Source organism: Copadichromis virginalis, linkage group LG16 (assembly GCF_057382275.1).
Source record: "Copadichromis virginalis isolate Kocher_CV1m ecotype Utaka linkage group LG16, C_Virginalis_male_GT1.1, whole genome shotgun sequence".
Lineage (NCBI taxonomy): Eukaryota > Metazoa > Chordata > Actinopteri > Cichliformes > Cichlidae > Copadichromis > Copadichromis virginalis.
The window spans coordinates 4,336,025-4,361,863 of NC_140633.1; the positions used below are offsets into that span (position 1 = coordinate 4,336,025).

Genomic DNA, 25,839 nt, shown 5'->3' on the forward strand with positions numbered 1-25,839 from the left:
TATCAGAAATATACATACTGCTGTTGATTTCATCACTTAGAAAGAAACGTGTTTGTAAGTTTCAATGGAAGTGACCATTCAAACAGAAGACAGGGTGTGAAATATAACTGATGAAGATGGAGGGTGAGGCAGACGATGCGTGCAGCAAGAGTCTGACACATGCAGCAGAGACACATATGCTGGAAAGTTGCTTCTCCTGTCAGTGACAGCCAGGCACAATGCAACGATGTGTCGTTGGTAAACACGCGATTGCCTGGATAAATGCTCAGACTGGCCATTAAGGCTAGAAATGGTCCACAGTGGTCACCGCTGGCTCATTGCTGCTTTTACTGCTGTGGCTCTGGAGGTCCAGCGGGTGGCCCATTACTTCGACCCCTCGCTCTGCGTGTTTGTGAACAGTGCACGCCTCCTCCTGCGTGCTCCATGTATATAATGTAAAATGCAGCATATATGTTTAGAACTACTGCATCACCATCGCACTGCTATTTGGAAAATAGTGAAAATGTGATTTTTGATTTATAGATCACGCCGTGTTAATTTCAATCATTTGAACGCGCAGACGAACCCGTTAATAAAGGTCAATGAACTGAACTGGAGAGACAGAGGGAGGGAGGGAGGGGACGTACGGGGAGAGGGAGGGAGGCAGAGAGACCCTGGCGGACAGAAGCAGAGAGGGAGGTTGGACCGGGAACAATAGAGAGAAACGAAGCCTACCCTGAACACCAAACAAACCGAGAGGGCGACAAAAAGAAAGCAAACCACATCGGGTGATGGAGGGAGAGCGAGCTAAGCGAAGGACATGTGAGGAATAAAGACGCGAGGATCTTTCCCGAGCGGTGGGCTTTATTCCCGTCTTTCTTTGTCACTGGATAGTAAAACGGATTCCGGTATGAACCCAGCAGAAGCGGCCGAGGAGGCGCCCAGCGACCCCGACACTGATGCCTTCTACAAAACAGGTAGGAATCGGAGCTGATCTCTCCAAATCTAAGACAAAAGCATCACACCCGAGATCAATTTGAGCCAGAGCCGCCCGAGCAAGCGCACGAAAGCAAGAGAGCAGAAATGTGCAGAAAATCAGCTGGAAGCTGCACTAGCAGATGGGAGGCAGCTGCAAACATTCTGCTTCGAATAAGCAGAAACGTTGCGCTGTTTGAGGCTTTTACGCGGATCTACAGTGTCGTGTTGATTTCCGTGCGTGTGTTAGCTGATGCTGTGGGTCTACAAAAGAAGGAAGAATCATGGTGGGATCACATCAGATCAGCAGCTGAAAGGCTCAGGAAAAAATGTCCAGCGTGCTACAAATGGCAGTTTGTGGGAGAAGACTGTGTGTTTGTGCTGATACATGGACAGAAGGCACAAGATGACTGAGTCCAAATAACTGGTCTGCAAGCACATGCTGTCATCATGGAGACAGCTCATTACGGTGTCATTACATTATACTTCCTAAGATCATTACAAAAGCAGACAGCAGATCATTTCTGGTATCTTTTATGACGCTAAAGGCTGAAGCAGATATTAGCAGAGCGCCATGGCCACCTCTGATTATTACATAGTGGATCCTGATCCTGATCTCTGCTCAGCTTTGACAAGATCTCCAACACCACAAGCCCTCCACCATGTTTTAGTTAGTTGTTAGACACTTGCTGTTGTACGCCGAACACGCTGGATTTAAACCTTCATGAGATCTGCTGCCGTGGCAGTCTTTTCTTCTTGTTTCTTTTCCTAAAGAATGACTTGTTGACGGAGGCTGCGTTTGTTACCTGTTAAAGTTCAGGTGCTGGTTGCTGGGTTTGGGCCATTAACTCAGCTTTCATCACTCTGAATTTCTTGGCTAGCTTTGCATGAACTCAGTTTTATACCAAACAAATCACAACAAGGCGCTTAGCATGCTGTTTGTGGAGAATCTCACAAAGAGCTGAACTTCTGTTAGCAGTATGATGCAGTTGTTTCCATCCTGGATGCAGATTGCATTTACTATAGTGCTCCTGTCCTTTAATGCAATAGAAATCCAACCAATGCTCATGTCTGCTCCTGAAAAGCTGTATCGCTCCACAGTTTTCCTTCTCCTGCACCTGGACTAAATTCAGCTGATTGTTTTAGAAGTGCACAGGAAGGAAACAACCATTATTGTTTCCTTTTTTATCTGCCTGGTGTGCAGTTTGTGCTTGTCAAACTGGGTTATCTTTGGAATATTTTATAGATTCAATTAAAGAAATGGGAATCAATTATGGGATTTTTGTGAGCGACTGTCCGAAGAAAACGTTTGAAAGACATCCATAAAGCCCGGACAATAATTGCTCCAGACCACTTTATAAAATGAAAGTCTTGGAAGTAAACTGAGGGCTGGCTGAGACTTTTGCACAGTACTGTGTGGCTTCAGGTGTGTGACACAGTTTCCCACACTGGGATGTGACACATGCTGGGGTGCACTCAATGAACACCAGTTTTGGTACCAAGAGAACAAGTCATGTAAAGATGCCAGCTGTGCGGCAACACTGGCCTTATTTACAGAGACAACACGTATGTCAGAGCGCTCGTTTACAGTTCAGCATGCCAACGAAACTCCTGGCTGACCCCCTCCATACATCACTGGATATTAGATTTTCTCACCATCTGCCCTCAGACTGTCAGGCTGAGCAAGTACATATCCTCCATCCTCCCTCTGAGCACCGGAGTCCCCAGAGGCATAGTGCTGTGCCGCTTTCTGTATTATCCATAGTCATCATAGCCACGGAGGACACCGCTGTACAGCACGACATGTCATTTCTCACATGGCGACACAAGAGGCTGATGTAAAAATCTAAAAGCACTAAAAGAGTTTATTGTGTAATTTAGGAGTTTGGGACTCTGGATGCTTGAACGCTGACAAACTGAGTAGCTGCTGTTTCTGATGCCCTGGTGTTTTGTCAGTGTTGGATTCAAATCCCTGTTTCTATAATACAGCATGTTGTGTTGTGAAGTGTAAACGGTCACAGGCAGAGCCAGAACAACCTTCTTCTTCGTGATGTTGAGGCTCTCTCGCTGATCCTTATTGGCTCGTTTCTGGAATAGTTTGGGAAAAATTAAAAAATTGGTTTCTCAGTTTAACTTCTCAACAAAGTTAAAACTGCTTAGATACTCATTTAGCTTTTACTATTTAAACATCAGAGCGTAGTCATCCTTTCTTTTGTGAGCAATAAAAAACAAGTATTTGGGCTAAACTGCATCTCTGTGTCTGAACAGTTGTGAAGATCCTTGTCCTGTAGGTGTTAGACTGTTAGACTGACAAGGACGAAATCAGAGATGGCGCTGTTCCACTTCATTTCTAAATCCAGTTCCACTTCTTATTCTACCAGTAAACTGCTCGTACATCATGTTTCTGTCTCTAAAAAACAAGAAATTATCCTTTAAACCTGGCGCGTGTCTAAAATGTCCTTTGCATCCATGATGGCTTCGTGTTGGGGGCTGGATTCAGTCTGCTGTCAGACATGTGAGCCTCACGGTGATTCTACAGCTTTTCTTTGTTTAGTTTATTGAATGAGGGAACAGTATGAAACAAACCCTCAATAAATTCTGTTTTTATGTATCAAGACTTAATAAAATCACCTGACACGACCAGTTCTTACAACAAGTGACATATTACATCCTGCTGTTATTGAACAAAAATGGAAACAAAAATAAAAGTTTACTAAGAGGGTGTGCAACAGCTGCCCATCAGTCAGGGAGGGCTCGTGCGGTCGCTTCCAAACCACTCCACAGTGAGAATGATTATCCACCAGTGGGAAAGTTCAACACAGTTTCCAGTCATATTACAAACAGTGTAAGTGCTTGTGTTGTTATAAAGATTAGAAGTGCGGCTGCACTGATGTGATGTGAGGCTTTGCTGCATCTGCACTCGTCCATCCGTTCCCGACAGTGTAACGGTTACACGCACACCTCAGGGTTGCAGGGCGGCTGGAGCCTGTCGTACGCAGGCTGAGCTGCAGGGCGCACAGCTTGTCACAGGGATAACTGCAACAGCACAAACACGACTGCTTTGTTTGCAAACATTAATACTGACGTCAGATTACACATTCATCTGCTCTCACGTTAACATCATTCAGTTAAAGACCAAATATAAGGTCTGATATTACCACCGAAGCACCATTGGGTATTTCTGTTTCTATACATTTATAATAATAATTGTAATATAATTGTACTATTATGTGTCACGAACCACACAGGAAATATAATTATGGAGATAATTAGTCCAGTTAGCAACTCTTCCTATTTAGAGATCATCAAAATTATTAGCAAAATGTGAAAAGTGGCTCATTTCTGTTACTTATTGACAGTTTTATTATTTTTCCTTTGGGACGGAAACAAAACAGGGAGGAGAAAATGGAGCATGTCATAGTAGCAACCTAGGCTGAACTCATATCTCTACACATCACTGTACACGCTGCTAATAACAAAAGAATGTACTTTAATAAAATACTCATGACTGTTTTGACCGTTCACAGGTTTTAAATGTGATTTTTAACTTTAGTCTTTTCTTGTATCTGGTTGGAAAAAGCATTTCGCTGCCTGTTGTACTGTGTGTGTCTGTGTTTGTGACAAAGATGAGTTCTCAAGGAATGAAGCCATTTTTCCATGAAGCATGTGTACTAGTACATATGAAGCTAAATACATCCTCTAAGAGAACATTGTCCCGGAGTCTTTGTAGTTTTGTAAATGACCAAAGCAGGTGAGAGCGCCTGACGTCCGCCCACGCCGTCTCTACCTGTGCCGGGTCGTAGCTAATAGTTTTCCCGTGCAGTGTAATAAGGAGGCAGATTAGGTGATTCTGTCCATCATTTGTAATGATCTGATGATTGCTGTGTCTCCTACGTGCCAATCACTCTGACTCTCTTTGGGGTCTCACAGGTTTTAATCTTGTGTGAGGTTGAGCCTTTCCCAAATGTAGTTTCTTATCGTTCCATCTAGTCGTATACTCTGGAGAGCATCAGCAGGCCACGTGTCTCATTTAGGCAGAATAATAATAAACTGTGAAATTAGGCAAAGCTAACCCACGGTGTGTTAAATGTGACCCCAGGTCTGCCTCCTGCCCAAAGGAACCGAGACATCATCTCCTCCCTGTAAACAATGACAGAGTTCCTGCTTATTTCTGTTTACTCACTTGAAGTTTATTTCAGTTCAGTTTTTGGGTGATTAGGATACCTGGCCATCGTATTGATTTAGATTCACTTCACTGGTCTGATAACCTTGTAGGGTGTAAAGTTAATGGGCAGAACTGGGATTCTGGAGCTCTTCTTTCCTCATAATGAGGCAATAATAATAATCGGTCCTTTGTTTTGTTTCTATCCTATCGATGGGAGGTCTGATGGACGTAACAAGTGTTTAATGTTGTCTTCATAATGTTTCAGAATAATCTTTGAAGGTTTATTCGACTTCCTGTGGTTCATGGATTAAATAAAGCATCTCTAATCTTACTTGTTGGTCTGCGTTGGGATCTTGATCAGATTTCTAGGTTTGTTTTGCAAATCTCAGTTTCAAAATCCAGTATTTGTTTTAAATTTCTCTTTTTTTTCGTGACTTTGCTTAATGTTTTCACCAGCTTGTCATATTTTGCTCTCCTCACCTTCCTGTGTAGGCTCTTTTCTCTTAGTGGCTTTGTCTGTATCCCACACAAGACTTGGACATATTGTCCATTTCACTCTCCCTAATGCCACCTTTGATTTCCTTTATAGCTAATTTGTTGTTTCGGATACTAATATTAGGCCTCCTTTATTTATGTTATTCGGATGAATCGTTACATAAACGAGCGGCCCTTTACTCTGAGTGAACTCAGTTAAGTAACAAGTGGAGTTTTTTTCTAAAGCATGCCTCCAAAATGAAACATTGCTCGTCAATGAAGGACCAAGATTGTCTGTCACTTTCTGACAGCTGTGTCGAGCCTATGCAAGCTGTCGACAGTCCTACTTTTCCTGCCTCACGTTTCCTTAAACACGTCAAAGTTAAGAGAAGAGGAAGTCAAAGTGGCCGTTCGAGGTCTTCTCTGTTTGCGCAGTCGTCGGTGGCTCCTTGACCTGGACCCCACGTCTTTGCATGCTTCCTGCGCACCGGTGCATATTTTTCCACAGCATTTGGAAACAGATCCTCCTTTAATGCTCTCTCTATAGCAGAGTGTTCTCTGCTGTCTTCTACAGTTTGGGATTTGCAGTCGTGACTGAAGTTGCCCACGTGAATCTTCTCCTTATTCCAAGCTGCTTTCAGAACCATGTGTTTGGCTGTAAGCTCTTGAAGGTTAACACTGTTCTTGGGGGAGCACTGGGTCATGGTTTGTTTACTGGGGACAAACCATGAGGTATTTTATTTTTAGGTCAGGGTCCTGTGGTAGCTGGAGCTCAGTGCTCAAGAAAGTCTCAATGAACTGTAGCACCAAGTTTCCCACCTCCCCTCCTCTGCTCCAAAAATACACGTGCTGTTTCTTCTTGACTATATCAGTAAGGTTGTGTTGCTTGGCCCTCTTCAGCCCCTCTACCTGTTCCATGTGGGTCTCAGCTTCTTCTGCTTTGCTTCATTGCTGATTATTTGTCCTGTGTGTTTAATTTTCTATTTAACTCTTCATTGTCTCATGGTTATTTCCACCATGCCATACTTCTACTACCGTTCCATGCCGCTTCTAGCTCGGTCCACTGTTGTGTTGTGGTGCTTTTCTATTCATTGGCTTTTACAGAGAAAAATGTCATATATGAAAATAGCTTGAAAATAGTTTTTGTGAGACTTAAACTTTGTATCTGGACAAAAAGAAAATAATATTATGAAGAATTAAGAATCTTTAACACTCTAAGGCACAGCCGTACAGTACAGTGGAATGTTATGCTAATCAGCAGTTTATAAATAGGATGCTCAATTATCAGACGGAAACAGGAAGTAACACAGATGCATTCATACCTACACACATGCAATCAGAGAGCAGTGTCTGAGTGTTTATCAGATATCTGACGCCAGCTGTCTCTCAATAGCTGCTACTGTTGCTATGCTACCAGAATAATAGCAACTTTGTATGTATTTATTAACATAACAGCAGAACTTGTGACGTCATTCTGCTCTTTGTTTTACAAACACATGAAGCACATGAAGACCAGCTTCTGTAGCTACGTTGTTAAAAGCAGCAGCACAACATTCTTGCTGAATGACAGTTTTTATGTCAAGTCTGCTTCTTCATGCTGACACACTCTACCTATTCACACCAGACCCATTCCCACTATGCTCCTCATATTCCAGAAGCGAGGAGTCGAGCGAGCACTTGTATGCATGAGAAGGTAATTAGAGTTCATTTTCTCAGCTAATCTGTCTGTAGCCATGGAGACGTTTAGAAACGATAAAGGGTGGCAGCTGCTCCAAACAAAGTTCACTTGGAAATTTCAGTAAGATCACAGATAGCATAATGTAGCAGCGGTTAGCTTTGTCGCCTCACAGCCACACGGTTCCCTCAGCTCTTCCAGTGTGATTCTGCCAGTTTACTGGTCTGCTCCTTGAGAGCATCTCAGTAAATTATTCATTTTAGCACAATTGCTCGGCACCAAGATGGTTCCTTTCAGTGTTGAGCTGGAAGTGTACACACAGAATTGTGTGTAATGCCAGGAAACGGGAAGTTTCTTTGTTTTAATAGACACACTTCACAGTTTGTGCGTCATGATCATTTCCACTTGTTGCAAGCAGCCTTTACCTAACAGTGATATCATCAGTGATAACTGTGGAGCCGCCACCAAGGCATAATAAACCACGCCAAGAAAATTATAGACACTACAAACTGTTTAACATTATAGATGGGCATAACTGATGCTGTCTATTTCAGGCTTTTATGCTGTGGTATTATTACTAGCAACTACCTTAATAATATCAGACCACTAATCAGCTCGTTTATTTTTTAAAATACTCTTTTTTGGCATTTTGCCTTTATTGGACAACAAATTGTCCGTGGGTCAGACTCAAACCTGCCACCCTGCTGGCCATGTGGCACGTGGGCGCCTGCTCACCCAGTGAGCTAAAGCTACACGCATAACCTGATAGTTAAAGGGCTAACGTTAAGGTGTAACATCGTAATAGTTATAATAGATGTTTTTGATCCGTAACAAATTTAAGAATGAAAAGACACTGTGTGTATGTGTGTGTGTGTGTGTGTGTGTGTGTGTGTGATACAGATGCATTACATGGGTGAATGAAGCTTCGAGCCAGGTGAACCTTGACTATAAGCACTTTGAGAGGGGTCAGAGTTTATGCTCAGTGTTTGACAGCCTGATGTCAGGGCTGCTGTTTAAATCAGTTCTGACTTTACTGAGTTTTTTCTTCCGTTCATTTTCCATCTTCTTCTGATAGTAGTACTTGTCCTGATCTATGGAAAGGACAAATAAGGACAAAATTAGCCATTGCTCTGTTGTTTCTTGTTCACCCTTCTTAAATATCTTCAGTGTCGAAGAGCAGAACGATTATGGAAGATCACACGTTTGGTTGTCCATTGAAAATATTGTAAAGGACTCATCCATTCCTACAGTGAGAAAGAGAAAGAGGCTAGATCTTCTTATCTCAACAATCTTGAGAAGAATAATCCCAGCGTGTTATTTGGCACCATTAACAGCAAAGTATCTCATGCACCTCAGCACGCTCTGGTCATCCTCTCATCAACTTATGATGAGTGTACCTCGCAATTGCCAGAACATGACGGGCTTGAGATCCAAAATCTCCTTAACTTACAACACTGATGCTCTTTACAAGAAAGGTCAGAGCAGACTCATCAGGAAGGCCAGCTCTGGGATGCCCCGTCGACCCACTGCAGGTGGAAGAAGACAGAAGAACAAACATAGCATCAGTCATGGACGATGTCTCCCAGCCCACACATGAAGCTCCTTCAGTGACACACTGCTGCATCCTCGGTGCACAAAGGAGCAAGGATGCTCTTTGCTCTTTTTAATAAATGTTTCTTATGCTGTAATTGTCTCCTGCACAGTCTCTTATTTTATTGTTTTTAATTTTCTAGTCTTTACTTTTGGGTGAATCTGCATGCTCCATCTGCCCGTCACTGCTGGAACACCTGAATGTCCCCAGTGAGGGACAATAAAGGATAATTCTATTCTATTCTATTCTATTCTATTCTATTCTATTCTAACTTCCTCTCCTTTAGAAGATTTCCCTAAGTGGCAGGAGTCGTTTACTTTATTCCCTCATCATCCTCAGTACAGATATTCTGCTTCCTGTCTTTGGAGTGTTACGGGTACAACCACACCCAACATCCAAGGATTCAGTTCAATTCAATGTTATTTATACATTGAATCACAACAACAGTCGCCTCAAGGTGCTTTTATATTGTAAGGTAGACCCTACAATAATAGATACAGAGAAAAAACCCACAATCATATGACCCCCTATGAGCAGCACTTTGGTGACAGTGGGAAGGAAAAACTCCCTTTTAACAGGAAGAAACCTCCAGCAGAACCAGGCTCAGGGAGGGGCGGGGCCATCTGCTGTGATTGGTTGGGGTGAGAGAAGGAAGACGGGACAAAAGCCTTGTCTAGGATGAGCTTGTGTGTCCAGCACATCCCACAGCTGCTCAACTGGATTAAGATCTGGGGAATTTCACTGCCAGGTCACACCTTCAACCATTCCTGAACTATTTTTGCTTTGTGGGAGGGAACATTATCCTGTTGGTATCCATCAGGGAATACCATTCCCATGAAATGTCACATCCAAATTGATGGTAGAGCATTGCCCAAAACATTACACTGCTCGACAGCTTGTCTCTGTGCTAGGTATTCTGCAGCTACACTCCAGGCACACACCCTTGCATCCACGTGATGTAAAGAAAGCGTGATTCATCAGACAGGCCACCTTATTCCACCCCTTCTTGAGCCAGTTTGGATACCTGTGTCTAATGGAGGATCTTACAGCGGTGAACAGGGCTCAGCGTGGGCAGCCTGACTAGTCTGCGTCTATGCAGCCCCATACACAGCAAAATTTGATGCACCATGTATTTGGACACCTTTCTATCATAACCAGCTTTTTGGCAGTTTGAGCCACAGTAGCTCATCATTTGGCTCACTGCAAGCATCTCAAAGACATGAAATCTAGTTCCACTGATTGTTAATGACTGACTCATTGCACTGTGGGAACCCTGAGTAGACCCCTGACTTCCTTTTTCACCATAATGCAAGTCTTCCCTTGAGCTTGTGCTGAACTGTAACAATAGCACTGACATATTGACCTTTGTTGTGTTTTCCTTATTGATCTTATGCCAACAATTTATTTTCTTTGAGATTTATAGCAAGTGGAGTGTCCTGTTTCTTTAAGTGAGACCTCAGTCCTGAGTCATGGTGAGGAAACCTGGGAGGAGGAGCTACATATCTATTATTGAAGAGTGTGTGTGTGTCAGGGTGGGGGTGGGGTGTATGCCACTTTCATTGGGAACAATAAGACGCTCCTGAGGAGAGAGTTAGGGATTCCCTCCTTCCTCCATCTCTCATTGTCTTCCACTCGCACACCCAGTGTCAAGTACAGTGGCAGATGGGTGTGAAAATGAAGTGTGTGTGTGTGTGTGTGTGTGTGTGTGTGTGTGTGTGTGTGTGTGTGTGTGTGTGTGTGTGGGTGGGTGTGTGTGGGTGTGTCTGTTGGACAGACAGTCAGAAACAGAGAGAGGGGAAGGAGATGCAGCTTAACTGGATTAGCTCTTATTACTCACCAGGGGACAAGCAAAGCAAAGGGTGAGAGGAAGAAGGGGAGACAGGGAGAGAAAGAGGGAGAGAGGGGGTGTTAAATAGATAAATACAAAGAAAGGATTTCCTCTCCTCCCCCTTCTCCTTTTGTCTCCTCCCTCCTTTAAAAGCTTTCTAGTCTTTGGACAGCTGCAGCCATATGGTGTGTGCATGTGTGTAAGTGTTAGTGTAATGAGCATCCGTTTGGACTGTAATCAATCACAGAGACATTTTATAGACATGTATGTGAGTGTGTGAGTGTGTGTGTATGTGAGTGTGTGTGTGTGTGTGAGTGTGTGTGTATGTGAGTGTGTGTGTGAGTGTGTGTGTGTGTGTTACAAGCTGATTAGTAGTGCCAGCTAATAGATTGTGTGAGCAGGTATTTGCCTTTGTCAGTGTGTGTGTGAGTGTGAGAATGTGTGTGTGTGTGTATGTGAGTGTGTGTGTGTGAGTGTGAGAATGTGTGTGTGTGTGTATGTGAGTGTGTGTGTGTGAGTGTCAGAGAAAGGAAGCTGTTATCATGACTGACAGACTAGAACAGAGCTGCTAAAAGCCACTGACAGGCTGTTAAGATCGTTTCTATAATATCATTATAGAAAATAGAAAGTTCTATAGCCTACAGACAGACGGCCTAAATCCAGAATGTATTTGACTGTAGAAAGCTGCTATAAGTTGGGGGTCTTTTTTTCTTTTTTCATGCATTTAAACATTGGCATTCTTCAGAGAGTCGGATTTGTCCAGTGCAGAGCAGAGATTTGTCCCGTGGCTCTTCTAAGTTGTACCATACATTTGTGGAGTGGCTGTTTGGTTTCTCCTCTACAGAGGTCACAGAAGCACTCATCCTATGTTGTTTAATGTGTGTTTGGGAGTTTAGTCTATGGGATGTCAGAGGTCGATGTACTTGGATGTCATGCTTGGAGAAAATTCTTAGTTTCTCTGATAAACCTGCGACATAAAGTTGACAGTGTTATTCAGTTTGTCATTCTGTTTTCTCCTTGTTCAGTTCAATTCAATTGTATTTATATAGCCAATTTACATCAACAGTCACGTCATGGTGCTTTATATTGTGAGGTACAGAGCTACAATAATAAAGAGAACCCCCAACAATCAGGCCACTCCCTCTGAACAAGCACTTTGGCGACAGTGGGAAGGAAAAACGTCTTTTTAACAGGAAGAAACCTCCAGCAGAGCCAGGCTTATAATCAATAGTTATATTCTTGACTTAATAAGCTGAAAACTTAAAAACATGTAAAGCAGGAAAAAATAATCAGATTACTATGATAAAACTAATAATAGCAAAAGATTCTCTCAGCTGAATAAAGATTTGTTACATTTGAAACAAAAATAAGAAACATTATTTCTGCGTTGGTTCCATTTGTAGCTTTTCTGTTCTGCTTCTGTCACTGGGAATAAAACGGTCCGTCAGTCTCTGCAGTATCTTGTTAACTGCACATGACCTGATTTCAGTGGTCAGTGTTCATCTGTTGTGTTTTGTCATTTTTGTGCTCTTTCTAGTGTCCAACATTTCTTTCATTCTGTGTGTTTAAAATTTTTTAAACGCAAAGTTGGTAATTTTTTAATTTGAATGAATATTTGAGTTTTGAGCTATTTAAAAGCAAAAAAGGAAAAAATAAAGTGACGTTGCTGTCATCTGGTTAGATGGAAGAAAGATGCCAAGCGGCTTTACTTTACCAAGTGGATCATCATGGACTTGCAATATTGGTCCATTTGATTGACCTTTATTATAATTATGTATTTATTTGATTTGATTTTCGGTTGTTACAGCCGGGACAGACATGACTGGGGGATAGGACAGGGAGGAAGAATGAAAGAAAGAGAGGGAGAGAGAGAAAAACATACAAAGCATATATAATGCTTTGTATGTTGTTCAGTATATTTCTATGCAAAACAAGAGGAATTTCTATACAGAGCAGTATATTCACAGTTTAAACCAGATATTTACACTTTAGGGAGAAAACATAAAAACATTTTTTACTATTAAACATCAATTTAGAGTAAACTTGTTTTGTTTTGGTTAAATAAATATTGAAATATCTTTTGAATTAGTTAAACGTCAGAATAAAGAGAGACAGAGCTTCTATTTTATATACCAGTAGGCAAGTAGGGTAAAGTGTCTTGCCCAAGGACACAACGACCAGGACAGAGAGCCCAGGGATCGAACCGGCGACCTTCCGGTTACAGATGCGATTCCCAACCCCCTGAGCCACGGTCGCCCCAAAAGTGCCTCTGTGCCGTCTTTCAGTCCAGCTTTGTCCAGCCACTGGTAGGATTTCTGGATATCAGCCACCTCCTCTATCTGCCGGTGGTACATACCGTACAGGGGCCTGTCCTTCCATGATGGTTCCTCGTCTCCCTCCTCTTTCTTGGGTTTCTGCTGCCTGAGGTATTCACTGAGCACTCGGTCAGTTGGGGCCATCTTCGTGATGTATTCTTGGATGTTCCTTGTCTCATCCTGGACTGTGGTGCTGACACTCACCAGTCCCCGGCCCCCTTCCTTCCGCTTAGCGTACAGCCTCAGGGTGCTGGACTTGGGGTGAAACCCTCCATGCATGGTAAGGAGCTTTCTTGTCTTTATGTCAGTGGCTTCTATCTCCTCCTTTGGCCAGCCTATTACCCCAGCAGGGTACCTGATCACGGGCAGGGCGTACGTGTTGATGGCCCGGATCTTGTTCTTACCATTCAGCTGACTCCTCAGGACTTGCCTGACCCTCTGCAGGTACTTGGTGGTTGCAGCTTTTCTAGCGGCCTCTTCATGGTTCCCATTCGCCTGCGGGATCCCCAGGTACTTGTAGCTGTCCTCTATGTCTGCAATGTTGCCTTCTGGTAGTTCAATCCCCTCAGTTCTGACTACCTTGCCTCTCTTTGTTACCATCCGACTACACTTCTCCAGTCCGAACGACATTCCAATGTCATTGCTGTATAGCCTGGTAGTGTGGATCAGTGAATCGATGTCTCGTTCACTCTTGGCATACAGCTTGATGTCATCCATGTACAGGAGGTGGCTGACAACTGCTCCGTTCCGTAGTCGGTATCCGTAGCCAGTCTTGTTAATGATCTCACTGAGGGGGTTCAGTCCTATGCAGAACAGCAGTGGGGACAGAGCATCTCCTTGGTAGATCCCGCACTTGATGGTGACTTGTGCTATGGGCTTGGAGTTGGCCTCTAGTGTTGTACGCCACATCCCCATTGAGTTCCTGATGAAGGCTCTCAGGGTCCTGTTGATCTTATATAGTTCTAGGCATTCCAGTATCCAGCTGTGGGGCATTGAGTCATAGGCCTTCTTGTAATCAATCCAGGCAGTGCACAGGTTGGTCAGTCTGGTCTTGCAGTCTCGGCTGATTGTTCTGTCTACCAGTAGCTGGTGTTTTGCGCCTCTGGTATTCTTGCCAATTCCTTTCTGTGTCCCGCTCATGTATTGACCCATGTGCCTGTTCATCTTAGCCGATATGATGCCTGACAGGAGCTTCCATGTAGTACTGAGGCAGGTTATTGGTTGGTAGTTGGAGGGGACCGGTCCCTTCTGGGGGTCTTTGGGGATCAGGACCGTCTGACCTTCGGTTAGCCATTCCGGGTGTCTCTCGTTAACTAGCAGCTGGTTCATTTGTGCTGCCAGACGCTCGTGGAGTGCAGTCAGCTTCTTCAGCCAGTAGTCATGAACCATGTCGGGCCCTGGTGCTGTCCAACTCTTCATACTGGAGACCCTTTCTTGGATATCTGCCACTGTGATGGTTACTGGACCCTGTTCAGGGAGGTCGCTGTGGTCTGCCCTCAGATCCACTAGCCACTGAGCATTGCCGTTATGGGTTGCGTCCTTCTCCCATATGCTCTTTAACAAATATGTTTTTATATTTATCAACCTAAAAAAAATAAACATTTAGTCTGATTTGATGTTACAATTAAAAAAGTGTTTTTATCTGAAGAGTTTGTAAATATCTGGTTTCAATTGTATATTTCAAATCAAATCAAATCAAATCACTTTTATTGTCACATCACATGTGCAGGTACATTGGTACAGCACATGTGAGTGAAATTCTTGTGTGCGAGCTTCACAAGCAACAGAGTTGTGCAAAATACAATAATGTAAACAAGCAAAATATAAGAATGGCTACATCTGAAACTAATAATATATGTACAATATATATATATGCATACAGTATATGCATTTCTGGATGTGTATACTAAATATGTTTTTCTGCGTGTGTGTGTGTGTGTGTGTGTGTGTGTGTGTGTGTGTGTGTCTACATATTTTACAAATTAAATAGAGTAAACAATAAAATATATAAAAATATACAGAGTTGAATATGTGCAAAACAGTGGCATTACTGTACAGTGTGGAGTGCATAATGTTGAAGTTCCAGTAGTGAAGCTGAGGTGTCTATGACGTGTTCAGCAGTCTGATGGCCTGGTGGAAGAAGCTGTCTCTCAGTCTGCTGGTTGGGGACCGGATGCTGCAGAACCTCCTTCCTGATGGAAGCAGTCTGAACAGTTTATGGCTGGGGTGACTGGAGTCCTTGATGATCCTCCCCGCTTTCCTCAGGCAGCGCTTCCTGTAGATGTCTTGGAGGGAGGGACGCTCACCTCCAATTATCCGTTCAGAGCACCGCACTACTCTCTGAAGAGCTTTGCAGTTGTAAGCGGTGCTGTTGCCATACCAGGTGGTGTTGCATGCAGTGAGGATGCTCTCAGTGGCACAGCGATAGAAGGTCCTGAGGATGCGGATATTTGATGATTGTCAGCACAAAGAGGGAGAGAGAGGAACAGAGACAATTCTGATGGCTAAAGATCCAAACGGGACAGGCAAAAGAAAAAATATTTGTATCATAGTTATTGTTCCTCAAGCTGTGCAACGAGTCCCTGTGGCACTTTGATCATTTGGTGATGTTCTAATAGGAGGAATCATTAATAAACATTGAAATAATGGCTCTTAAACCACATAGAAGCAGACATAAAGACGTACATTACATTCACAATATAATTTGTGGGGAGAGAGTTGAGAATAAAAAGGACAAGGGAAAACTGACCCTTCACAGAACAAGGACAAACACATGACACCTAAGACAGGAACGTTGCCAAACTTCTGATTAAAGGTGTGTCCATATAGGAGGTCATTTGAACCCACGCAGTGATCACAGATCAAAGAAAGTTCATTACATTTGGCAACTTCAAGCACTGATGAGAAAACTTACCTCAGGTAACCTGAAGTGGTTCAGATTGACACTTTTTTCAGTTTGGAGAGGAGCAACTGAAGTAACTCCCAATGAGAGCGCAGGATGCCATTTAATTAACACACGACACAGTTTTATATTCATTACGCAGACAACAGAACCTGGGATGTCTGCATATACAGGAAAGAAAAGAAGAAAAAATGCTTCAGCTCTTCTGATTGTTGTTCCTTTTGTTGTTATAAGAAGCAGTTTAAGGAAAGGCACTTTTTGCCCAGTTGCTGGTTCGAGTGTAAATGCATGTGCGTGTAGATATGAACAATTTAGTGCGACGGGTTGAACAGAAGGGTTGTCTCAACAGCTTAGACTTGTTGATGGCTCGGGTTTGAAACGATTTACTGGTCCCTCTGTGTCCAAACGTCTCTTATCCTGTAATCCACAGTAGAAAAACTTCACTGACAGCTCTTAGTTTAAAAGAAACAACTGTGTTTGGGCTTTGTGTGTGAGTTCAAATAAAAATCAAGTCTTTGTTGTTGGTACAGCTGAAAACTGGCAAACAGAAGTAAAATGTTGCTACTTAAAAAACAGATTTGTCCAAAATAGTAATAATAATAATATATCAGTTTTGTGTTTCTTATCTAATGGTGGCAAAATGTGGGTGATACATACATATACACACTACAACATACTGTGCATGAATGCATCTGTGAGGACAGAGCCAGAGGCGTAAAACTGCTGATGTTAACTTATTGCTCCTGTTACAAGTCGAGTGTGGACGGCTGACTGAGGAGATCATAAATAAAATAAAAATACATTTGACGTGCCAGTGCCCTGAAATTCCACAGAAAGTTCTTGCATGTTTGACAAATCCAGGGAACTTAGAGGGAAATCCTGGAATGCCTGTTTCCACTCCATCATAATGCTGTTTTTATGAAGCAGGACATCAGCTCCCAGGCTGACAAACTGTTTTTCCTCTTGACTTGAAGTGGACAGGAAGGTCAGACATAGTGCAACGGAGCAATATGGTTTTAAGTGTTTTTGGGGTACAACTTCTTTGTATTGATCTTTTATAGCCCACTTTCTTCGTCTTCTACTTTTGGCTGTTGTTTAACGGGTTACCACAGCAGATCACCTGCCTCCGTCTCACCGCAGCATCCACTATCGCTCTAGCATCTTCTGCATGTGAGCAAACTACCCCCATGAATCTCTTCTGTGGTCTTCCTCTCTGCCTGGCAGCTCCATATTTAACATCCTTTGTCTAATGTATTTACTATCCCTCCTTTGCACATGTCTAAAGTATCTCAGTCTTGTCTCACTAGCTGTCTTAAGACGGCTCAAGATGAGCTGCTCCTCTAGTTCTTCTGATCCCGTCCATCCTCCAAGGAAAAATCCTAACATCTCTGCCACCTCCAGCTTCGCCCTTGTTTTCAGTGCCACTGTCTGCAGACTATACATCATAGAAAAAAACAACTCATGCTGCCATCCTTCTGCCACCCTGCCTGTTCTCTCTTTGCTTTGGAAGGGTTACTCCAGGTATTTAAAATGATCGACCTTCACTATCTCTGTTCTTTGCATCTTCACCTTTCTAATGTCTACCTCTCATTCACACGCTTCTACCAACTGTCCTTCCTCATCATTCCTCGTCTCTTGACACTGTCTTTACAGACCGTCTTCCACCTACTCCCTACTCTCGCTACAGGTCACAATGTCTCTGTGAACATCATAGATCATGGAGATTACTGCCTGAACCCAAGTGTCAACCTGTCCATCACCACTGGAAACAAAAAGGGACTCCGATGTAGTCCACCCAAACGTCTGTCACTCGTGCTGCAGACCACTGTCTCACTGTCCTCTACTACCAGATCTACTACCACCCATTCTTCTGCATTTCTCTCCTTAACACCACACCTACCCAATACCTCCTTATTCACTTTTGTTCCCTTCAGTCTGTCTACTCCAGTCATCGCTCTCTCCCTGGGAACAATCTCTACCCCTTCATCCATCCTACTCCAGACTTGCTCTTTCTCTGGTAACTGACATCCAATCTGTGCAGCCCTGACATCTTTGTGAGACACTGTCTTCACCTCCACAACCCTCTTCACACTCGAGATTACCCCCACTTCATTTCTCTTCTTATCCACGCCGTGGTATTGCACCTTGAATCCACCTCCAGTACTCCTGACTTTGCTCGTTTCCATCGGATCTTTTGCCTAACTTCTTTCATTCCATCATATCAGCCAGCTCTGTCCTTTTCCTCCTCTCACCTCATTGGCTTCGGCCAACAGTACCACAGTTTCCACCAGCACTCTGTTGACAGCACCAACAGTACCACATGCAGTCATTGTTAACTTGCGGACCAACCGCTCTGGTATGGAAATCTCATTTGTTGTGTCTGCATGTTTGATCTGCATTTAATCTTCTAGTCCTGGAAATCTGGATGCAAATCTGGTTTGTCCTGGGCTATAGATGCTACTGAGACCTGTGGGCCGACTGTGGACCGACTGTGGGCCGACTGTGGACCGACTGTGGGCCGACTGTGGGCCGACTGTGGGCCGACTGGCTGCTTTTCTATTCTAGAACTTTGAGCCTCTCAGACTCTCAGACACATGAAGAATTAGTGTGCTGTGGTCTGGGCTGAATCGTGTGTGTGTGTGTGTGTGTGTGTGTGTGTGTGTGTGTGTGTGTGTGAGTGAGTGTGTGTGTGTGTGTGTGAGTGAGTGAGTGAGTGAGTGTGTGTGTGTGTGTGTGTGTGTGTGTGTGTGTGTGTGTGTGTGTGTGTGAGTGAGTGTTAGTGTGTGTGTGTGAGTGTGTGTTAGTGTGTGTGTGTGTGTGTGTGTGTGTGTGTGTGAGTGAGTGTTAGTGTGTGTGTGTAAGTGAGTGTTAGTGTGTGTGTGTAAGTGAGTGTGTGTGTGTGTGTGTGTGTGTGTGTGTGTGTGTGTGTGTGTGTGTGTGTGTGTGTGACAGACAGTTGGAAAACACTCCAGGACAACCACAAGGGGTTTATTTGCAGGAGGGTTGCGCTGCAGTTGAATACTACAGTTATATCCTGAATTTCATTCATTTTCAAAGTTCTGTTCATAGTTTCCACACAGACTGAATGAATGCAGCAGCTGATATTCTTTCTTTTTGTTTCTCACTGTGATCAGTTTGAATTTTCTGTTTTCTCATCTTCATCCTTTCTGCACTGGCACAGTTTCTGCTTCTGACTTTCCTTCACTGTGTTTCTTTGAACCAAGTACTAATTAAGCCTCATCCAGCCTGTGAGCACACACGAAACACACACACACACACACTAACACACACACACTCACACACACACACACACACACACACACACACACACACACACACACACACACACACTCACACACACACACACACACACACACACACACACACACACACACTTGTGTCAGGCTGTAATTGAGTGAACAGAATCTTACTGTAGAGTATTTATAGAACAGAAAGAACTAGAGTGGCCATATTAATCCTTAATACTCTCCAGTTCAGGATACAAGCATCATCTGATCTTTTTGGGCTTTACATCAGTGGTCTGAACATGGAGCCTTGCTGTCTATATGCTTTTGATGCTCATCCAATATTCATTAGGGAGTAATTTGCTGTTGTAGAGGCAGGATTTGAACAGAAAAGAGCAGCGTGTGATCATCCTGCTCACTGATAGGCAGGGTCGGCTGACATGTGAAACTCGACCCTGTTGTTTCTTTCTCTGTTGTATCCAGATCAAACTGTGCAGAGGTAACTGTTTAAAGCATGCTCGTGTTTTTAATCCCCGCTCTCATATCACTGGATTATTTTACTGTGTTTGTCAAGCTTAAGTACGATGTTCCATTCATGTGATTCCATATCACGATAAATGATCATAAATCAAAATGTGTAACAGCAGTCACAGATTAGAAATGTGTTTGTTCTCGCAGTGAATGTGGAGCCTCTGAATGCCTGACTATCACCACACGCACACGCACACGCACACACACACACACACGCACACACACACATTCCATGTCTGACCACTCTGTCTAAGTTTTTCCTCTCTGTAGACAGCTGCTGTCTGGAGACTGAAAGCTGATCCAGAAAGAGAGGGAGTTGCATCTGATAGCTGAAACACGTGTTCCATGTTTCAACATTTGGTTCCTCCTGGTCTCAAGCTTTGACTTTCCTTGAGGAAGGTACATCTGGCTTCCTCTTGACCTCTGACCTGTCCGGTTAATCATGTTGGTGTGTGTGCCTAAGCATGGTGTGATGGATATTTCAGGAAAGTTAGTGATGAAAATGAATTTGTTTTTTAAGATTTCGTACTCCAGCAGGTCTTTTTCTATCCATGAAGCAAATTAAAGTAAATTTCCAATTGTTAGTTGTTTTTGTTTGTTTATTTGTTTGGTGTTTTCTTTTTTTTTTTAGCAATTTTTGTTGATTTAGCTAATTTAGTCGTTTGCCTTTTTGAAATGTAAATCTAAAACCTGTCAAAGAACAAAGCTGATCAGCAATGCTATGATGCTCTGGGTTGAAGCCAGGTTCAGGCTGCCATGTATCTGTGTACATCTAGAGAAGCATGCACTATATTCCCTACAGTAAACACTCTCCCATCCGAATCATTGAATTCAGATGTTCCAATCACGTTCATGGCCACAGATGAATAAAAACAAGCCCTTAGGTGTGCAGTGTCTGCTTCTGCAAACATTTGTGAAAGAATGGATCGCTCTCGGGAACTCAAAGAATTCCAGTGTGATATCCTGATATGATGCCAGCTGTGCAACACGTCCAGTTGAGACATTTCCACTTCAAGAGTTGGGCTTGGCGTCTTACTTCCGGGGAAAGGAACTTTTAATGCTTCAGCATAGTACGGCACAATTTAATGCTCCAAACTTTGTGGAGCAGTTTGGGGATGTTCCTGTTCTAACATCTCTGAATCACAATACATAAAGAAAGGTTGGTGTGGAAACACTGGGCCTGTGCAGAGTCCTGCCCTGATAGAAAACCTTGGGATGAATTTAGAGTGGAGACTGTGACCCTTCTCATCCAACACCACTGTCTGACCTAACAATTCACCTGATCAGAAATTCCCAAAAACACACTCCTAAACCTTGTGGAAAGCCTCCCACAAGAGTTAGAGCTGTTATAGCAGTAAAGGGTGGGCCAACATCTTATTAAAGCCTACGGATTAAGAATGGGATGTCTCAAGTCCATACGCATGTGAAGACATTTACATACCTGGCATCAAGAGTCTAAAGCAAAGTACAGTACAAAAGACAGGTGATGAAGAGGCTGCAGGTAAGGTGGAGCGGGTGGCAACAAGCATTAGAGGTGATTTGTGACTAAAGGAGAGCAGCAAGAGAGAGTGGTGAGGTTTACAAGATGACAGTGAGACCTGCTGGTTGGTTTGGGGACGGAGCTGGAGGAGGCAGAACTGAATATTTTCAGTCAAGGCTCCTGCGAGTGCCTTTGAATGGACTCATTTTTCTACGAAGGTTTGAACTTTGAGAGTGTCTAAACAAGAGAGAAAAGTGTGAAAATGTGAAGTTCCATGGTTGGAGTAAAAGAGGGAGACCGCAGAGATGATTCATGGATTTAATGAAAGAGGATATTGGAGGCTGAAGATTCTGAAGAACTGAAGAAGCTTCTCGGATGAGAGGTGAAACGTCTTCAAGCAACTTAAAGAAGTCCAGACGCTTTTCTTTCCAAGCTCCTGAGACTACGATGACCTGGATGACTGAGAACCTTCACAGACAGGATATCAGAGGGTTGGGTGATAGGGGATGTTAGGGTGCGATGGAGGCAGATGATCTGCTCTGGTGACCATTAAAGGGGCCAGTCGAAAGAAAAGGAAGAAATGGTGACAATAAAGTAAGTCCAACGGTAAGTGCCCTGTAGTAGTAGCTGGCAGCTGCAACATATTATGCACATGCTTGTTACACTCATTCCAGCTATTTGACTGTGTCATGGTCCTGGCTCATTTTGACCCAGCGTTTTGTGTTTCCTTGAAGTTCATTTTTGTGCCTTGTGTTTATTCTGATTTTGTACTAGGTTAGGGTTGAACCTGAAGTTTAGTGTTTTATCAGCCCTACCTGTGTCTGTCCTCGGTGCTCTGTTCATGTCCCCGTGTTGTGTTGTAATTCAGTCTGTGTGTTTCCTGCTCTACTTTGAAGGCTCGTGTTCTGGATTTCCTGTTCTATTCTGAAGGTCTGTGTCTGTTGTCATTGTGTTCAGCTTGTGTCCTCCAGTCATCATGTGTATTCAGATCAGCTGTTCTTCCCTCCTGTGTGCGATTACCCGATTACCTTGTGTGTGTATATTTAGTGTGTTCGTCGTCGGCTCGTCTGTGTTCTATGGTGTTTCGTTCCTGTCGCTGTGGCTCTCTGCCCCGCACCCCTTTTGTATGCTCTCAGGTTTGTCATTTAGTTCTCCCAGTTTAGGTTTCTTCAGTTGTTTTGTCATGCCTCACTGCCTGTTTTTGCCACTCCACCACTTGTAAATAAACGTCACTCGAATCATCAGTCACTGCCGCATTTTGGGTCCTCCTTTTCCTCCAACACCGCACGGCTCACCCCGCCAGCCGTGACAGACTGTAGCTCAGGTGATAGAGCAGGTCACCTACTGATTGGTAGTTCAGTTTCTGCATGTCCTTGGGCAAAATACTAACCCCATGTTGCTCTCCGATGTATCCATCAGAGCATGAATGTTAGATAGGAAGCACTTAGCGAACAGCTTAGGAGAAAGTGCAGGTGTGATTGGGTGAATGAACAAGTTTATGGCGTTATTTTTGTGCCACTATTCTGAGCGCACGTAAAAATAAATTGCAGGTGCAAGTGTTGCATTTTGTGGAGAAATTTATTTTGAGCTAAGAAAAGCTAAATTTGAGTGAACAAAATTCATTGCTGCGTGCAAAAAATGTATTTCAGTGTTTGCTATTATCCACACACACACACACACGCACACACACACACACACACACACACACACACACACACACACACACACACACACACACACACACACAACAGCAGCCCCTCTCGCTCAGGTTTTGCACTTGCTCACGCTCTCAATATTTCTGCCCGTGCACGCTCAACTCTTTACTGACGCGATTCGTCCCGGACTTCAGCTACAATGAAAAAGACACAAAGCTGGAGTTATTCTGTCTTTATGCTGTCAGCTGCCTCTTCTCCTCTCATTCTCCTCCCTCTCCTGTTGCTACTTCAATTATGAAACTGATCAATGATCAGCTGATCGTCTCTCTTGTTTGTTTATCTCCCACTTTGCGCCAGAAAGAGGAAACCAGCGGATGTCGCGTTAAACAGCAGCAGCACGTTTAAGCTTGATCAGCTGTTGTTAGAATTTATTTAATATTAATTTCTAGTATCAGCTGATGTTTGCTGGAGCCACAGCTGTAAAAGCTGCTGATCATGATATCGGTGTGGATACATGAAGGTGATACAAATCATACATATATACCAACAAGACTGTACATCACTGTCACAACAGCGGTTGTTGTAGTTCAAAGGCTTTATGGTTTTTCCTGTAATACCTGGTGGTGTAGTCGGTGATTTTTTGTCAGTTCAGCTTTATATATTATGTTTAACCCGAGTCAGCTGGTGGGTAACTTTTCTGAGTGGGTTTGAAAACATTAGAGCACTTATGCAAATATGTGATGTCTTGATGAATCGAGCAGATATTTGAAGTTTACACAGAAACATTCTCACATGAAAATATCTTAAAAGTTTATTTTGTGACCCAGACAGAGTAATATTTCAAACTCCGCCCCTCTGTGTTCCTCCGCCACTGCCTCGTTTGTAGTGATGTGTCGGTTGCAAACGAAATGGCTCTTAGAGCCGGATCTTTGACGTGAATGACGCGAGCTGTCTCCTTATTGCGAGCCGTGTTTTGTTTTTTTTTCCTTTCTCTCACCCTCTCTCTCGCACTTTTTTCTGCTTCACTCCGCACGTGAGCCTTGTGCTTTGCGCTGAGCAGGGGGGGTCCTCTACAATACAGGTCGATCACTTCTCACTGGCCTATATCACCACAGGAATAGGCTGCAAATGTTGTGTTCAGTGGTCTTGAATCATCGCCTCCTGACCAATCATTCTGCAGGAAAGTGTTACCATATCTGAAAGATCCCTCAGACACGAGTACACAGACAGTAACGTTTTCAATAGCATGTAATGTCTTTGTGTTTCCTTTATGTGCATCAGTAAGAAATATAAATTCTTCAATTCAAATTTATCTCCTGATATTTTCATTTTGGCTCCAATTTTACAGCATCTTCTATAAGCTTTACATATGATGCTCAAATGCAACACCTATTTGTACAGTTTGCTCTTTCAGGAGGACTCCACTTTAAAGAATAAAAACACAAACGGAAACATAATTTAAAGAAATACTCAATTACAATTCATCACATACTCAGGTATCTGATAGCGCTGCATACGTCTGTTCACTTACACAGCAGAGTTACAGCTTTTCAGACACTAACCGATATTACAAACAAAAATGGATTAGATACACATTTTCAACAGTATCAGACTGCTGTCTGCTTCCCCCAGCTGACACACAACTTCACACAGCACTGCTGCAAACAGGCAGACACACAAACCTTCCCTCGTCAGCAGCTGGAGTAGCTGACCTGCACAACACTGAACAACACATCATAAGGAAATTTGAGAAGCCAGTAAATGTCCTGATTTAAATGTTAACATGTCTTGAGTCAGCTGATCTCAATGCGTCACGTGACAGGGTGAGGAAATGTCTCAGACTGGTTCATGTGATGAGGGTCATCAACCCTGTGAAGGGACAGCTCCCACCGGGGCTGAGATACCTGGGTCTCATCAGCGTTTGATCTTAGAACTGAAGAAACTTTTCAAGAAACTTAAAAATGTCCAGTCGCTTTTCTTTCCAAGCTCTTAGATTAGCTGCTCAACTACAACAGCACCTTCTAACAGCTACTGTGCTCCTGGTGCACATCCTAAGACTGGATTTAGAATAAAGCCTTTGCTAAATCAAACATTTGGCTGCGTCAGGTACCTTTGGCAGCAGCTAAAGGTACCTGTGTGTAAAAGTCACACCAGCCATCTGTTATTATTAAAATGGCAGGCAGTGGCTCTGGCTCATAATTAAACAAGAGAGCACTGCTCATCTGTAATGTTATAATTTTGATTGAACAGGTTAACAACATTATTTCTATCTAAAAACTGTTTATTTCTCTCTGATTGATGCTGATTCCTCCTAGCTGACATTAACATAGATCCAGAAGCACAGCAAACGGACTGCTTCTTATATAAAGCTTCTCTACTCTGAGCACTCAAAGCACTTTTACACAACTTGTATGGCGTTATTTTTGTGCCACTATTCTGAGCGCACATAAAAACAAAAATTGCAGTGTTGCATTTTGAGGAGAAATTTATTTTGAGCGAAGAAAAGCTAAATTTGAGTGAACAAATTCATTGCTGCGTGCAAAAACTGTATTTCAGTGTTTGCTATTATCCACACACACACAACAGCAGCCCCCCCTCAGTTTTTGCACTTGACGAAATGCAATATCCTAGAATCCATTTTGTCTAAAACTCAAACGAGTAGTGATGGGATTTCTGGCTCTTTTTAAAGAACCGGCTCTTTCGGCTCCGAACCGGGTCTTCAGGTTGTTTTGTTGCTTTAATTAATTTATTATTAATAATAATATAAAATTATGCACAAAAGGAATTACTAACGTAAAAAAAAGTGCCTTCATATATATATATATATATATATATATATATATATATATATATATATATATATATATATTAGGGGTGCAACAATACACAAAATTCACGGTTCGGTTCGGTACTTTGGTGTCACGGTTCGATATTTTTTCGATACAAAAAAATGTTCATGCCTTTTCAATTTGTCATTTATTAAAATTATGAATATATATTTTAACTCAAAAGTACAGTTTTTAA

The 25,839-nt window shown here is 43.0% G+C and overlaps 1 protein-coding gene across 2 annotated transcripts in view; it reads left to right on the plus strand.

Moving 5' to 3' along the window:
• Positions 1-672: 672 nt before the first annotated feature.
• Positions 673-25,839, plus strand: part of kalrna (kalirin RhoGEF kinase a) — a 146,774-nt gene continuing 121,607 nt past the window's right edge. For both annotated transcript variants that reach the window (XM_085434963.1, XM_085434964.1), the window contains exon 1: positions 673-956. In XM_085434963.1, the coding sequence (XP_085291089.1) occupies positions 890-956 (67 nt within the window). In that variant the 5' untranslated portion in view covers positions 673-889. The remainder of the gene's footprint in view (positions 957-25,839) is intronic.